The following is a 16,704-nucleotide window of genomic DNA, read 5'->3' on the forward strand; positions in this document are numbered from 1 at the left end:
ATGGTGTTTTATTAATAGTTCACTTAATAATATTTTGTAGAAATAATAATTATTAATATTATTGGTAAATTATTGGTAAATCACACAAATTTCAATCAATTCGCAATATTCTCAAATATTTCACAACAGAGCTTCCGAACGCGACGCTTTAGTGTTTACTTTAAATGTAATGAATATGTTATTAAAAGACAATGAATTTTGTAATTTAAATTAAAAAATTAAAATTTTATTAATTTATTATTATTTTGTATTGTTTTGTTTCTTTTTTTTTAATTCCACTTGGTGGTCGCGCACTTGTTTGTTGTTCAGAGTGTGTGTCGCATTTTAAACGAAGACACAGCTTTTTGTACTCCCGAAGCTTGGCTCAAACGTAAAAACTATTCGGGACCCTATAGCCGGCATGACTGAATTTATTGTAACATTTCTCTTTATTTAATAAAACAGTATTTGACCACATATTATAAATAAATACGGAACGAAGAACTGCCTGTGTAAATGCCTACCTCAAACTCAAGTGGTGTTTGGTTTTTTTTATACAAAATGCAGTTCTGACAATCAAGAGAAAGGCGTACTACGCATAGATTTAGAATTATCTTTAGTGAGGAACATTTGAAGTTAGACGCGAAAATGATCAAAGACGATTAGGGGCCTGATTCATACTAAAATTTGTGCCAAGATAGTAAAGGTTAAGCGCGGAAATTGCTTGCTCTGGTTTCATCAACAACTGTTTTCAGAAATTTAGCTGATTCAAGAGTATTCACTGAGATATGCCTCGAATGGTGATATGCCACACTCATTGTGCATAAATTAGAACGTTTTCTGGTTTAGAAGATTTGTGCAGATACTCATTAGACCATATATAATCTGCGTTTTATTTTAAACTGATTTAACTAATAATATAGAACTATATTAACTATTAGTTAGTGTTAGAGTTGATTGGAAATTAGAAAAAATATATATAAGATTATATCTGTAATTAATGAGTGTTCAAATTTCTGAGTGACCACAATGAACTTCCCGCGCAACCTAGTTTGGCGCCTCCAACATTATACATATACCATATTAATATAATGCGAGTACATAGAGTTGACTGGTCTTGAGAACTATTTGGTATACTTCTGCAAGTGGCGTAAGATAGACTCCTTTGCGGCTCTCTATATCACGTCATTGGATCATTATGTTAAAATCTTATAATAACAAATATACCAAAGACAGATATATCAGGCTTTAGCTTGAATTTCTGATATAAGATATAAAAGCGAAAAAAATATTGAAATAGAAGAATGCAGTTACTCCATCTCGAATTTTTTAGTTTCCTTGATGAACGTAAGAAGAGCGAGTGAAAGCAAAATATATATTATTGCAATTTAAAAATACAAATTTTGTGTTAAGACATTATTAAATACAAATTGCTCTCTACCATTTGAAAGTCGGGCACTCACTTTTCGGAGCTCCAGATTGTTGTCAGCGCGTTACACTTCTACCTGTCACAAAAAAAAAAACAAAAGATGGTGCTATATATTTTGTATATATATATCTAATTTACTTTAAACTTAGATCTGAGTATGTTTATCGATTATATGTATTCCATCGGTTTATTTTTTAGAAGTCAGTTTTGATATAAATTAAATAACTTCATTAAAGAAAATGTATTACATACCCAAATTCGTGACTAAAATAAGTAGGAGTTTCTAAAAATAGGACTCGTAGTGATGGCATCTATTGTGTTGGTAAGGTTGATCCTTCATTGGTATACTCGCAATATACTCTATATGTCATGGAATTTTGATAAGGCAAATCTTTCCGCACTGAATCTATATTATCGGTTATAAATGCCAATAGATAGTCTCACATAAGTGAGCTATTTTTAAAAACTCTTGTTTATTTTGGAATGTTTGGTATGTACTAACATCATCCGCAGTTATCTTTGAAAGGAAACGATCTATAAGTTGTCTTCAATTGACTAATTTGTGTAGCAAAAATATTAAGCATAATTCTATGTAGATATATAATTACTAACTTAAATAGCTATATATATATTCATTATATAGTTACTGTTTCTAAATTTACTGAATTAGCATAAACACAATGAAAACATCTTATACATTTTCGGTAAGAGTTGCATTGATATGTGACAGGCCTATTTCAAATGACTTTACAGTTGTTTTATGTCTGTTAAGCAATTTTTTAATTACACTAACTCCACAATTTGTTGCTATATCAGCGGTACCGGTGTGACCCAGTACACACTTTGCTTATCTCAGTAACTGATAGATAAAGATAAAGATATTGTAGATAATTTGATTTAACTTGACTAATATCTTCTCAGTTGCAATGGATAATCCTTACTGTTTGGAAATCAGTACATTAGTACTGTAATATATAGCTTAAGAGTGTCCAAAAATATATTTCCTCATGTTTATATCTAAATTTTCAGTTATCTATGTGTTTATGGGCCGACTTGTCCCTATGTAACATTATTGAGTTTCAATCTTGCTTAACTGGGATTAGAGTTGATGTGTCAAATATTTATTTGTATGGTAGTCTGAGCTCTTAAATAATCGCTGCCTTGGTTTATTTGCAACAATTTTTTACTAAAGAGTGCTTAGTCTATTTTATTATTCAGTGTAGTACCGTCTCTACGGATTTTTCTTTAATCCCAAGATTCTACGTAAGTAATTCACTAGTCATTGTTTTAGCTTATAAGAAAGGACTGACTACAGACTAATCGGTCTGAAATCATGAGCTCTTGTGTAAATGATTTTTTCACTTTTGCATTAACATTATTTTTTTTACATTTTTCATGGTATATTGTTAGCGTATAAATGCGCTAAAGATCAATATTTTCAATCGAACTAAAAGTCTTTTCCAGGAGCATCCATTGAAAATAGATAGCTAGTATCTATTATCTATCTACTACTACTAGTATCTAATAGTGAAGTGGCTTTTTTTGTGAAGTCTTGTTTTTGGAGATCTCTTATTTGATACCAATAAATGGTGATTTCTTGAAAATCACCAGGTTCTCACGAGTTAATTCCGGTTTTTGTTAAGACACGATTTTTAAAATATTATAAAGAACACAAATCGCATTCAAATGACAAAATGTTTCACATAAGGTAGTGGACCTAAATGTCACATTTTCAATATCAGTCAACACCTAACAATATTAAGGGTTGTCAATACACACAATATAATTAGTTATCATGTGTTCATAATTTATTTTTAAAAGTTAATATACAAAATACCTTTATAGCACCTAACATATAATCCTATTCACTGTATGTAAAAATAATGGCAAGAAAATCAATATAATTTTATAATAATGTTATATCAAATGGTTGTTAATTCATTAATCACAAGTGCTTGACAAATTACATGTACATTAAAATGCTTAAGTTCTCAGATATATAATAATTCTCGTGGCAGTATATATTGACATAGAGACAGTGGCGTAACTACAGGGAAGCAACTGGAAGCAACGCTTTCGGGCCCCCGAATTTAGGGGGCCCCACTATAAATTTTTGTATTCATTGTATTTCTTTTTAATAAATTCTCAAAAGTGGGACGAAACGTTTTTTTTTGGAATAACATCATATTGCATTTTATAAAAGATACGTAAATTTTAAATTTAAAGTACATAATATGTACATATGTACTTCAAATAAAATATTAAACCTATTTATGAAATAAAAAAGTTTTTCTAAGAAAAATATGTGTCTTGATCGAGAGTTTATATGGAAGCTATATCTAAATTTAAACCCATTTGAAAATAATTTTGTACGTTGTCTTTTGCAAATATCAGTACTGTATACACCAAATTCCATTTGAATACCTTTATTAAAAACGGAGAAACCTCATATCCGATTGTTAAGTTTATATCACAGCTACAAGAAATAAACGTCCAATTTCAATCAAATCAAAAGATTAACAGGGTGCGCTCCCGAAAAGTATGTGTATAAAGTTTCATTCGAAGAGTTCAAAAGCTGAGAGAGTAGTTTGAACTGTAAAAGTATTCTGATATATACTTAATGGTATTTCCGAAGTTTCCTTTAATGCGTTACAAAAATCTTGATAAACCTTATATACCCTTTTTAAATTTTTTCGTGTAAAGAGTATAAAAAGAGGGGCCCCTTAGTATGTTGGTAGGGGCCCCTTAGTTAGAATTTGCTTACAGGCCTAAAAAATGTAGCTACGCCACTGCATAGAGATATGAACTTCCACGTTTAGGCGTATGGATTCGCTTAAATTCTATACGTAAGCTAAACGTCAATTGTTTTTATTTAAGTAAACATAATAATTACTTTTTATTATTTAATTAATACTGTCTTTCGTCTCCCCAAATTGCTTTATAGTCATAAAATACACATGCTATTTTTCGAAAAAGCAGTGGCGTGACTGTTTTATGAAATGTTAGTTCATTTATAAAATTCATATTATTTTTATACATGTATGTATGTTTGTATGTATGGTTATATCTTAATTTTTATGAGTATGAATATACCATTTAAGCACGTATTAGAAATATAAGAAAAGTCTATTGGGCTTGGAGATATCGGAGACACTAAACAGTATACAGAATATCTTTGAGTTATTTGAAGTAATTACATGAAATATACGGGAAATATTATAAGGGCAGGTGTACATTTTCAGTGCTCATCCAGATCTGAAGAGCACAGACAGATTTAATCACTAAAAGCGTTTAGTGAAAAAAACCTTAATCATCTCAAAAACTGCTATGGTTGTTCCAAAGCCTTATCTAAAAGTGCTTGTTCTTATATTAAGAGTGGTCGTAATGGAACATCACACATATAGATATGTTGTAATTGAATTGAATTTATGTACATTATAACATATAATTAAAAAATATGAAAATTTTTTATGATATCTAGATAACATCAATTTCTAAAAACGACTAAGAGGAAGACAAAGAAAGTGAAAGTTTAGTTAAAATAGTAAAAATTGTTATCAATTGAAGAGACAATAACTACACTAAGACGATGTTTTAAAGACTATAATCACCAATTTTAAAAATTTTTATGCTGTTATATGATATATATATATGTGCTGTTTATATTTTTACAATTCGGTTAATTATTCAGTTTATATTATTTTGTATAAGCAAACTTTTTTATACCACCACTGGCTGTCATTAGCCCCATTAAAGCCTAAGTATAAACTTTTTCATTTCGAGCTGTAAATGTCAATTTAAATGTGGCAATTTGAGAAAATTTAAAACGAATATTAACAGCGCTAATTAAAAGTGTTTTACCTGTTAGTGATGTCAATAGAGGTGCTAGGCTGGCTGGCATTACATAGAGGTCTAGGTTAAGACGGAAATTTTGTTTTGTGTCACCAAACAATATAGGCAACTACATTTGCAGCCACTACACATTATATGAAGTAATAACAAATAAAAAATTATTATTCCAAAAAAGCATAAACAAATGATATGTTCGTGCTGCTCTTTGGTCGAAAACACAATTGTTTATATACATAAATAAATTCCTACAGACCAGCATTTATACGCACGAGTACGGCTATTCGACTGAGAGTTTGTATAATAGATAATATATTTTTTATTACCGATTTATTGTTTGAGTACAATAAACTGGCTACATATCAATGTACACATACGGCATATTAGTCATTGAATATATATTTCATATTAGAAAAATTAAGGGCTCCTGCTTTGTAGAGTAAAAATAAGTTTTTGAAGACGAATTGAATGAAAACATTTTTAAAAATAATTAGAAGTATTTTAAATAGTTTTTAGAAAATTAATAAATATACTTTGTTAAGGAAAATTTTGTAAGTGATATTTTATAAAATATCAAAGACTTCATCTAGTTTTATTTGAGATTGGAACTTTATATAATTCCTCACGTTTAGAATTTTAGAAATTGTGCAGATGATGTATAAAAATGATTTATTAAGTTTGACAAGAAGTTTATAATGTCACGGAAGTTCACATGAAGATGAATTTAACAAATACTGACTGTGGTGATAAATAAGTTCGAGGAACGGAAACTAAGAAATGGAGTTTTAGCTGTAACTTAAAATTATTTCGGTACTATGACAAGAAATCTATTTCGAATAGAAAAGGAGCAGATAGTGAGAAAATTCTTATATCCAAAAATTTTTGAACCGTGTAGTTGTTTCGGATACTTATTTTGGGTGTTTAAGTGGTGAAAACGACTTTATTTTCTACTGTAACCTCCTTCAGTTTTAATACACTTATTCCAGTGATTCCTTAATTGATTGATTCCATCTTTGTAGTCGTTTTTCTGTTGGACTGGAAAAAATTTTTCTACAACAGATATATTTCAGATATATTTTTTCCACTTTTTATGAGGGTTAGAAGTTTGCGAGAGATGAATCTATCGAATCGATTATTTATTATTTTTATTATGACTTGTTCTATTAATTATAATCACAATTTAAGAACTTAGTCTATTCACATTTGCTTTTCAGACAATCCTACTACGCGCTAATGCTCTAAGCTCGCTGAATGATTTGTTAGTTTCCCTGTTTATCGATCTTCTCCATGTAGTTTTAGGCCGTCCACGATTTCTTCTACTTTGTGGATTCCATTCTATCGAAACGATTAATTGTTGATTTTGTTGATGTATTTAGTTGATTTTAACACTGGTGTTTTGAGTTGCATGAGCAGATGCGTTGTGTTTCTGGAAAGCGATAAGGTTTTTTTCTTAAAATTAATTTTTAAAATCAATCATAACGACGGAAAACTACGTATTTTATTAATAGAAGAGTTTTTATTTGAGCATTATTTTTAATTAATTGAATTTAATTAAATGAATATATTAAATTGAATAGGGCATTGACAAAAATTTGGCATCAGTGGTACTTGGAAATATTCTTTGGCGTATAAGTCCACATAAAATTGTTGGACTACAAGTGTCAAGCTTAGAACTCTGAATATGTCATATTAGAAGTAATGACTTCGTGTATATTGCTCTTATTGCAATCAAACATAAATGACGATTAAACTCTTTTCGCCGTTTTGGTATCACTAGCCGAAAAGTTTTGGAGCCAAATATTCCGTTTTATTTGAATTCTTAGCATTTTGTTTTTATTTGGAATCATGATGGTTTATTTAAGTTTCATATACAATGATAAAATGACGCACAAAATCCTTTTTAGGCCATCTAAAATGTTTCAAATGTTTTTGACAAAGTCACATTTGTATACGTCTCTGTTACTTTGTAAGGGAATGCGGCACCCGTTTTGCTCAAAGTTTTGAAAATCTCAAACTTGACATAGAATAACGTTGTATGCTTAATAATATACTTAGAGCCTCTATTAAATCTCTCTCAGTAATTCGGCGATCTTCTAAAAACATATTCCAGTGTAGATGCAGTTTTCGAGCATTCTTCATATGGATTCTCATTTTGATGGCTGCATAGATAATACACTCTTCTGATACAAAAACTGGATATGTGATTTAAGTATTATTGGTTAAGGTTGTAGTAATTCACTCCATGGGAACTTTTTTCCATATTTCTCTTTTATTATTACCACTTATTTATGATTACTACACATTTTTTGATTTAGTTTTGTTTAAACACAACGTGATAGTTCAATTAAGTGTTCTTATATATATGTTCTAAATCAAATTAAGCTGATAATTAATTAAACTAATATTGAATTAAAAAAATGCAGCCATTTAGTGATGTTGCCAAACCAGAACTTAGCAATAGGGCATGCATATGTTAGAACGAGGTATTCTAGCATTATTCAATTAAATCGTATGTCATGCGTTTAAGTCAAGAATGTCACACGATTTGATTGAATCATGTTAAAAACTTGGTCTTTAGTTCTAGAAACTAATTGCAGTATTATCAAAAAAAAGGTATTATTAATTTTTTAATGGTTTATCTTAATTTATTTAAATTTAAAATCAACTATTACTTTAAGTGACTAAAAATTAATACGAGTATTGGCAAAACTCACACATTTTTAAAATTTGTCATAGCAAACAGCTGTGATATAACAGCACCTTTTTGGCTAAACCTTGAAAACCTATATATATATAAAGATATCTGACGAATAAAGATTCAAACTCAATGGTGGATATAAGTTTAATATAATTTGCTGAGAAATACCGAAGAATATATTGTATTCCCTCACACATCTTTTGAATATAAGAGATATAAGCAAGTAGCTTAGTAGTAGTAGTTGTAGTAGCAAAAGTTTGATAAAACGTCATATTTATGATTTAGTTTTATGCAGTACTGTTCAAAACTGCCATAAATTTATAAATGATTAGTTATTTTAAAGGCTCATCTCAATTTACTTTTGCTTAACATCAAATGTTATACCATGTTCCCACTGCAGCTAAATTAACTTGTAATAGTCAAATTAAGATTTGGCATTAGATGATTTATGATTGCAAAAGAGCAGAAAGTTCTTTCAAAGTTTTAAGTTCTAACTTAAAACACTTTTTATAAATTTGTACAGATTATAAATATTGCTACCATTTAACAAGACTTCAAAATAAAAAAGACGTCCATGTTCTCTGAAAATTGGAAATACACCGTTCAATTTGAAAAGACCACCTCTAGATTTCAAAAGTACATATGTATATTATGTATATGTGGTGGTGAGTTTTTTGGTGGTGAATGTTTGTGTGGTGAGTGTTTTTCTAATAAAAACTATGCAAAATGTCATATTGCAGCTGTCGGTATATGTCATGAGACCCCGACCTAGCATTTGCGACAAAAGAATGGTGTTCGCTACGTTTGTACAATATTATAATATTATTGTGTAATAATTTTAGATTCCTACTCCGAATACTGGTTATTGAAAGACTCAGTTCTAAACACATATTTTCCCAATCTTTGGTCCAATATATGCCTTTGTCAATTGTTAGTTCAGCTTGTATTCGAGGAAGCCTTGTGGAGGGGAGATTAAGAATTTTTCTTATATAGTCGAAATGTGCTTGCACTGTGTCTACAAGTTGCGTTGGTAAACCCATTTCTAAGTGGAGCATATAGTTTGGGGTGTTAGTGGGTAGAAATAGTATCTTTTTTATAAATAATCTAAAGAGAGTTTCCACTTGTTCATAGTGTTTGTAACCCCAAACATGGGCACCGTAGAGTACAATTGAACGTGCTGTCGTGTAGAAAATTTTTAATTTATTTATGAAAGTTATTTTACGCTTAGAAAAGTACTTTGCCCACGTGGAGTTAATTTCACTTTTACTTAATGAAAGTTTAGAGGTCAAATGTTTATTGTACGAGAGGTTATACATAATTAATATTCCAAAGTATTTATATTTATTAACAAATTTTATCTAACTTTCCCCAAACTTCCACGACAACGAATTACTTACTCATTCTGAGCAATACCTAAACAGATCATCTATTATGATTATGAGTCCGCAATTAGGACTAAGCATTTTTATATGAGTTGAGTTGATAGGTACTCCACCTATTAAAAAGTAATGCAGATCATTTAAGTATAGGGAAAACAAAATCGGGCTGAGCAGGCATCCTTGTTTTACAGCTTGAGTGACTTTAAACGAAGAAGACATAAGATTACCGTCCCATAGGCGACTGCTGCTGTCCGTGTATGATTTCATTAGTGTGATCAAAAACTTCTGAGATAAACCTAAATTAGTTAATTTAAAAAATAAGGCATTTCTAGCAATAGTGTCATATACTTCTCATAAGCAAAAAAAGTATATGTTTTCTTATTGTTACTTAAATTTAAGTGTATTATAGAAGTCAGATTGAAAATGTTATCAACAGTTGAGTAGGAAGTACGAAGTTCGGCTTGGTACTCGTTTAAGATATTACTAAGCTCAACCCTGCTATTCATACGCGATAGTAGTATACCAGTAAATATTTTATAGATAGTGTCAAGCAATGATATTCCTCCATAATTTGTAACTATTTTGGGATCTGTTTTTTTAAACATTGGTGGAATTATCGACTTTGAAAACGAAGATGGTATGACACCGTGAAGAAATATAAAATTATATATCGCAAGTAACTCGATGAAGAAACTTGGAAGAGCGTTTTTGTAGACCTCATAGGGAATGCGGTCGTTACCTGGTGCTTTATTAGAATTGGTGTTTGAAAGTACAAGCTGGAGTTCACGGAGTTCAATTTATAACACCACCGATGTCCTCTGGAAAGTTTAAAAGTTTTATACTCTTGGTGAGAAGCTTCGCATCTTTTGATACTCTTCTTACCGAAATAAGTGGAGAATCAGATACTAATAGATTACCGTCAACTATTAATATTACTATTATCTGTAACATAGGCATTTAAGTCTCCAACAATGCAGTAAACGGGTTTATTAAAATTGATTAAATAATTGTTTCAGTTTAGAAAAATCTTCTATCTATTTTGTGCAATTCAAATAACGTGAAATGAAGAAACAGTCAACTTTGTTAGCATAAGAATATAGCATAACAATAAATGAAAATACTGTATACCACTGTGTTGAAGAAATAATAATATCTCCTATAGAGAAAATAATATATATCCAATAAAGACATATATCTCAAAAAACAAAAGATTAATATGTACTATATACAGCCAGCAAGCTCAAGTGGAAAACTGTCTACCAACCACTAAATATGCTTCATGCTATTTCTGATCCGAGTGTAGTTATAAAAAATAATAATAATAATAAAGTATTGTTTCCATTGAACTTGAATGGTAATCTGAGCTTTTCGCTGACAAAGAACACTAACTATCTCAAAAGGCTTAGTTACCATATTGTGCTAATCAGCATTAACAACAATACCTGGCTAGAACCGGTAAGGAGAAAGCAGACGCATTTTTACAGTATCTGACCTACTCTTTTCAAATTAATGAGACGCTTACTGAGTTAAGCTCAGGTGTAGTTTATATACACTTTATTAAATTTTTAAATAATCTAACTTTAAATAACGAAAATTAGTATTGCTATATCACTACTTTTACTGCAGTTGCTTAAAAAGTAGAGTATCATGCCCAAGAGAATAAAGAAATTAATCAGATATGTCAATATAAGACTGTAATGGGCAAAATGCGTAATGCCAATGAAGTGGAGTTAGGTAAGAAGTTTAAGATAGTGTTCAATAGAGTAAAAAACTTCGTCCTGGATTCAATCAATGGAAGATCCAACAATTAAGTGAGTAGATAATAGGAAATCAATATAGAAACCGACAAATACAAAAACACACAGCTCTATGAGTGTTGGTATAAAACTGCTCATTACACCAAGGGAGAAGGAGAACTTTATAGGTGGTTTTTTTTTACAAATTAATAATGTACAAAAATTATATGATCCGATTAATATGCCGTCTGTCTGTCCGTAATATAATTTAGCCCTAATAAGATGGCAACATTTGAGAAAATACACATTATTTTATTCTTATCACTATCTTAAATAAATATACATATAGTCAAAGCTCTTCAATTTTTATTTTTCATATAAAGTATATGTTTTCAAACGAATTGATCTTTCTTCAACTGCACTACTGATCTCGTTAATGCCAGCTTAACAGACCTCCCGGTGTATATTTCTTGAAATTCGTTGATGCAATTGTGAGTAAGGCTAAAGAAGAAGCAGTCACAAAATTGCAATAAAATTGAAGAATAACCGCAAAATAACTTCAAATCACTTGTTCTAAAAGTATCAAAAAAAGAAGCATAAAATTTGAGCTATGAGAGAAAAAAAAAACATTGACTGTATTTCTCTTAAAGTGTAAAGTGTTATAATTAAGTTATAATGTTTTGTAATAGGTATTAAAAAATATATCACACTATGACTTAACAGAAGAGGACGTGCCTAGCGTATATAGAGGGATGCCGATATGTCTGAAAAAATATTTTGTAATGAATAGAAGAGCAAAGAAATAATACAGTGCCCCTGATTGATCGATGGCGAATGTATAATTGGGCTCTTGGATTGTTGATTCTGTCTGAAATATGATTAATCGATGTCGAGGATAGGGATATATCCAGACTGTCTTGTGCAGTAATTGTCAACAGTTGAACTTAGATTATTAAATGAAGACCATTTTTTTAGTAGAATTAAATTCCTAAATAATATATCAATAGATATTAAACAGAATCAGAATTTTATTGATTATTTCCGTAAAATAACCTTTTATTTGCTTTTCAGTTTAGTAGCTGTCTTGGCATGTTCTAATTAACTTTTAAAATGGTTTATTTATAAAAAAAATTTACAATTACAAATACTGTAGCTATTTTTTTAGATAATGGATTTGCTCAAAAGCAGTTCTAGTTCAATAAATCTTATCAAATCTGGTATTGTGAGTGAGAATAGTAATGATATGTGTTTGGTTGTAGCTCAAAATCATACATTATGAGCAATGGTCACTTGACTTAAGAGTTGATTCTCTCTACTGCCTGACAGTTATTTCAATTCAAGCTGACAATTCAACTATCAGCCAGAAATTAATTACGTCAGAAATTGCTCTATTTTATCATAATAACGCTAAACCACACATCTTTGAAGAACCGGTAAAAAATAAAAGAATTTCTTCAGTAAGTTTTGGTTTATATATCGCATAGACTTGATATTGCTTCATCAGGTTATCATTAATGTGGAAATGATTTATCTGGAATTATGACTTATGACTGTAAAACTGATCTCAAAATTCAAATAGAGGATATAAGGTGTAAGGATATAAAGCTTTCAGCCGATGTGATGAAAAAATTTAGAAAACAACATAGTTTTTGTCTATTTTAATTAATAATATTAATGTACATTATTAGCTATAATTTTTTCTTGTGAAGCAACAACAATGCTCTTAAAATCTTTAGAGTTAGGTTTTAGTCACAAAAATCAGTCTATTGTGAATGTTCACTGGAACATTCATGTGACGTTTAAGTCACACATGAGTATTTCATATACTTTTTTATATATTATAATAATTTGTTATCGGGCTAATTGGTCAAATTTAAATATAAATAAAAAGACACTAATTTATTATTTATATTTAAAAATCGTTTATACTTTATTTCCGATATTTCGACTATCTTCGATAATCATCTTCAGGGAAAACTTTTTTATATATGAGATAATAATGCTTATGTCAAAAATAAGCATTTAATATATTTGAGTGATGCCAATTTGTTTCAACCAGACTTAATGCTGTTTTTTTGTAACTCTGAAAGAAAAAGTTATGGCTACTATTAATACTGTCAAAACATAGATATCACTATTGAAAGGACACCCATGTTTTGGGAGGGCACTTTTTCTAAAAGCAAATTTTTGGACATTCTCTAAATTTGCGCCGTTTGGTTGGACAACTCCCTTGAACGTATAAAGATGGTGGATATTTACTGTTGGTTTAAGAGAGTTTTCACTGTACCATTTATTTTTTTCTAGCTGTTAATATCACACCTCCATTTAACAGTTTATGACGCTGAACAGTTTATTAATAATTCGGGTATCCAAACAAAATCGCTGATAAAATTATCCCATTTAGTCCATAAAATTAAAATAAATATTCCTATATAATTGAATGAGATTTTTTTTGGTTTTTGTATTTCTAAAGCAGAATAATTATTGCTCAAATATAAATTAATTAGGCGTAACAGATACAAAATTTTAGTCATTGTAAGCAAACTTTTTTGTTTATATTTTTCAATTCAATTTAAAATCACAGTTAATGTAATATATAAAAAATAATAAAATAAATCCCTAATTGTAAAATTGTAAAATAGAACATAGAAATTGAATTAAATTAAATGTGATTAAATTAAGATTTAAATCAATTACAGGCGTACGAGTTCGAAACATGTACTTCGGTTTTGTATGTAGGAATAAATGTGCAAATAATCAATAGTAATTGTGGTGTGAATTAGATTTTAGCTATTTTATTTAATAAAATAATTTTTGATTACAACTGCTCAATAAATGCTTTAAGTAGATAAAATATATATATATACATATAAACACTAGTTAGTTAAATTTTTTAGTCAACTCGTTCGATAGTCATGCATGCTATATTTGTAATTAATTAAGCACCGCATCTATAAAGGAGAATATTGCTAAGGTTGCTTATTTAAGATCCATTCTATTGTAACCCGAATAATTAGCAGGCTTATATATTTCTATTAGACTAAAGGCTTATTTCACATTCGTAAATTAAGTCTCAATAGTGACTTAAGACATGCTTTAGATCTACACTTGACACTGACTGAGTTCGTACTTAAAACAGTTTTGAGAGTTAAGATATCGCTAATATATATATCCGAAGTCTATTAAAATTAAGTGTATATAAGAAATAAAATGTTCTTCATCATTGTTGTAATTCTGTTGACCTTTTACATATATTTTTGCGTTCAGATGGTTATAAAAAGTATTAATGAGCCACTGTTGCTTAACTCTGCTCAGAAACATTCTACTGTTCCATTAAAAACGTGGACTAGTTAAGTTCAAAGTTTTTGTTCACAGTTTAGATTTTGATCACGTTTCAGAAAAGTAAATTAAACGAAAAAGTGTCAAATAAATCAAATTCTTCCTGCCATCTTTGATTCGCCATGTTCGAATATTCTATACATAAAGTCCGTTCAAATGAATTAAAGGGATACCGGTATCGAATCTGATTGAGTCAATTGAAACAAGTAACATATTTCAGGTCAGTTCGTCAGTCATATAGTGTGTGAATAAATGTCCTACGATCCAGAAGCCATTTTACGATAACCATTGCTTGGATTGAAATAACATTGAAAGATGTACAATTTGCCGATACAGATACAACTTAGATGCTGTGACAACTTGAGCGATGGACACAACGATCGCTTGGCTGTTACCTAAAAAGTGTAGTGTGATTAAAACTAAACTGATATCGACATCTAATGCGATTGGAAGTCATGATCAACTTCTGCATCGATCCTACAGAAGCCAGAAATGTGCCTATGACCTAGAACCAATTTCATGATGGCCAATAAATGTATTGTTTATATAGAAATGCCACTTGTTGCTTCATATTTGTGGACTTAATTTTAATTGTATGAAAGTAATGTACGTGGGTACTCCTTTTATGTTTTTATTTTTGTGATTGTTCATACCCAACGCACTATTAAACTACAATCGTTTGATATAGTATGTGATAACTTCCCCTATAGACCAAAAGTTTTCAACAAAGAAGTCGACGCACGATTAAGTTACACTCTCTCATTACAATAATTGACGACTCTCAATGTTGTCACAGATATATAGTGACAGAAATGCTTTTGCTCTGCTTTATTTTTGACATTTAATGTTCTGTCTACCTACCCTCGTTCGAAATAGGTTAGAGTATATATTCCCGAAACTCCGCTGTAGACGGCCTCAAGCCCGGTTGAGAAAAGAGAGGGGAAAAGTATTTGCAAGGGTTTCGTGGTAACATAACCCCATAATTATAAAGTCCTAAAATGCGAGAAACGCCCACCAAATAACATCATGGCCCTGTAAGCAAAGCCTTTTTACAAAGGGCGAGTGTCTGAAGTGTTAAATCTAGACAAATGGTTGGTCTTAAAATTGACAACCTTATACCGAAAAAAATTTACCCGTTATAAATGTTGAACAACAGTCTGGAATGAAATTGGAACATGATAAAAGGATTTGGAATTGTACACGGACTAAAGATTTGAAAATCTGATTAGGAATTTGGAATATACAAACAATGACGCAAGCCGGAAAAATGCACGAGATTGCTGATGAACTAATTAGAAATAGACTAGACATATGCGCGTTACAAGAGATCACATGGCTAGGATATAGTGAAATAAGAAAGAGAGACTATAGTATATATTTCTGTGGAACGAAGCAAAGAACTGGGTTGTATGGAATGGGCTTATATGTAAACAAAAAAAATAAGAAACGACATAATAAGTGTAGGTCTCGCATCGCAAATAACACACAAAATTAAAATAAAAGGAAAATTTCAAAGCCTAAACGTTATATCATACCATGCGCCTAAAGAAAGTTGAAATGAAGAGGTTATCGATGCCTTTTATGATCTACTAGATAAGACTTGCTACGTTACAAAGCAGTATGATATGATATTAGTCTGTGGGGGCTTTAATGCAAAAATTGGAAACGAGCAAATGACAAACAATGTAGCAGGAAGATTTTCCCTACACGAGACAACATCTGAAAATGGTGCGAAACTATATGACTTTGCTACTAGTAATCAATTATGGATTAAAGGCGTTAATTTCCTACACAAAAGTATTCATAAAGGGACATGGAAAATCACAGGATCACACTTATGTAACCAAATAGACCATGTACTGGTAGAGAAAAGGCACGCTACATCAGTAGAAGATGTACGAACATATAGAGAAACAAATTGTGATTTCGACCATTACGTTGTAAAGGGCCTAACGGAAGAAAAAATGGATTGAACAAGAACTTATTGACAATCTAGAAAAAGGACCATATATAAACAAAAATTACATCTAATGAAATTGGTGTTCAAGATGATGGAATTAATACTAACAGCAGCAATTCATCGAAACAGTGAAAATAACCAGAAACACCGATTTCTGGATTGGAATTGGATTCGATTTCTGGAGGTGAAATTGAAGATTCGAAATATGAAGAGGTAATAGATGATATAAAAAGCTTAAAAACAATAAGGCCTCAGGTATTAACTCTTTAAACGAAGAATTAATAAAATACAGTGGTGCAACAATATACCGTCTTATATTATACATGAAATTATAA

At 30.2% G+C, this 16,704-nt stretch overlaps 1 protein-coding gene across 1 annotated transcript; it reads left to right on the forward strand.

Moving 5' to 3' along the window:
- Nucleotides 1-16,034: 16,034 nt before the first annotated feature.
- Nucleotides 16,035-16,382, forward strand: LOC119688643. The gene has a single exon (XM_038103313.1). It carries the CDS (start codon nt 16,035-16,037, stop codon nt 16,380-16,382), a length of 348 nt encoding a protein of 115 aa, XP_037959241.1.
- The last annotated feature ends 322 nt before the right edge of the window (nt 16,383-16,704 follow it).

The sequence above is a fragment of the Teleopsis dalmanni genome, chromosome X (genome assembly GCF_002237135.1).
Source record: "Teleopsis dalmanni isolate 2A chromosome X, ASM223713v2, whole genome shotgun sequence".
NCBI lineage: Eukaryota > Metazoa > Arthropoda > Insecta > Diptera > Diopsidae > Teleopsis > Teleopsis dalmanni.

Excerpts from the sequence above, each read along its gene's own strand:
- LOC119688643 (XM_038103313.1), top strand. The coding sequence starts at position 16,035 with ATGATATTAGTCTGTGGGGGCTTTAATGCAAAAATTGGAAACGAGCAA.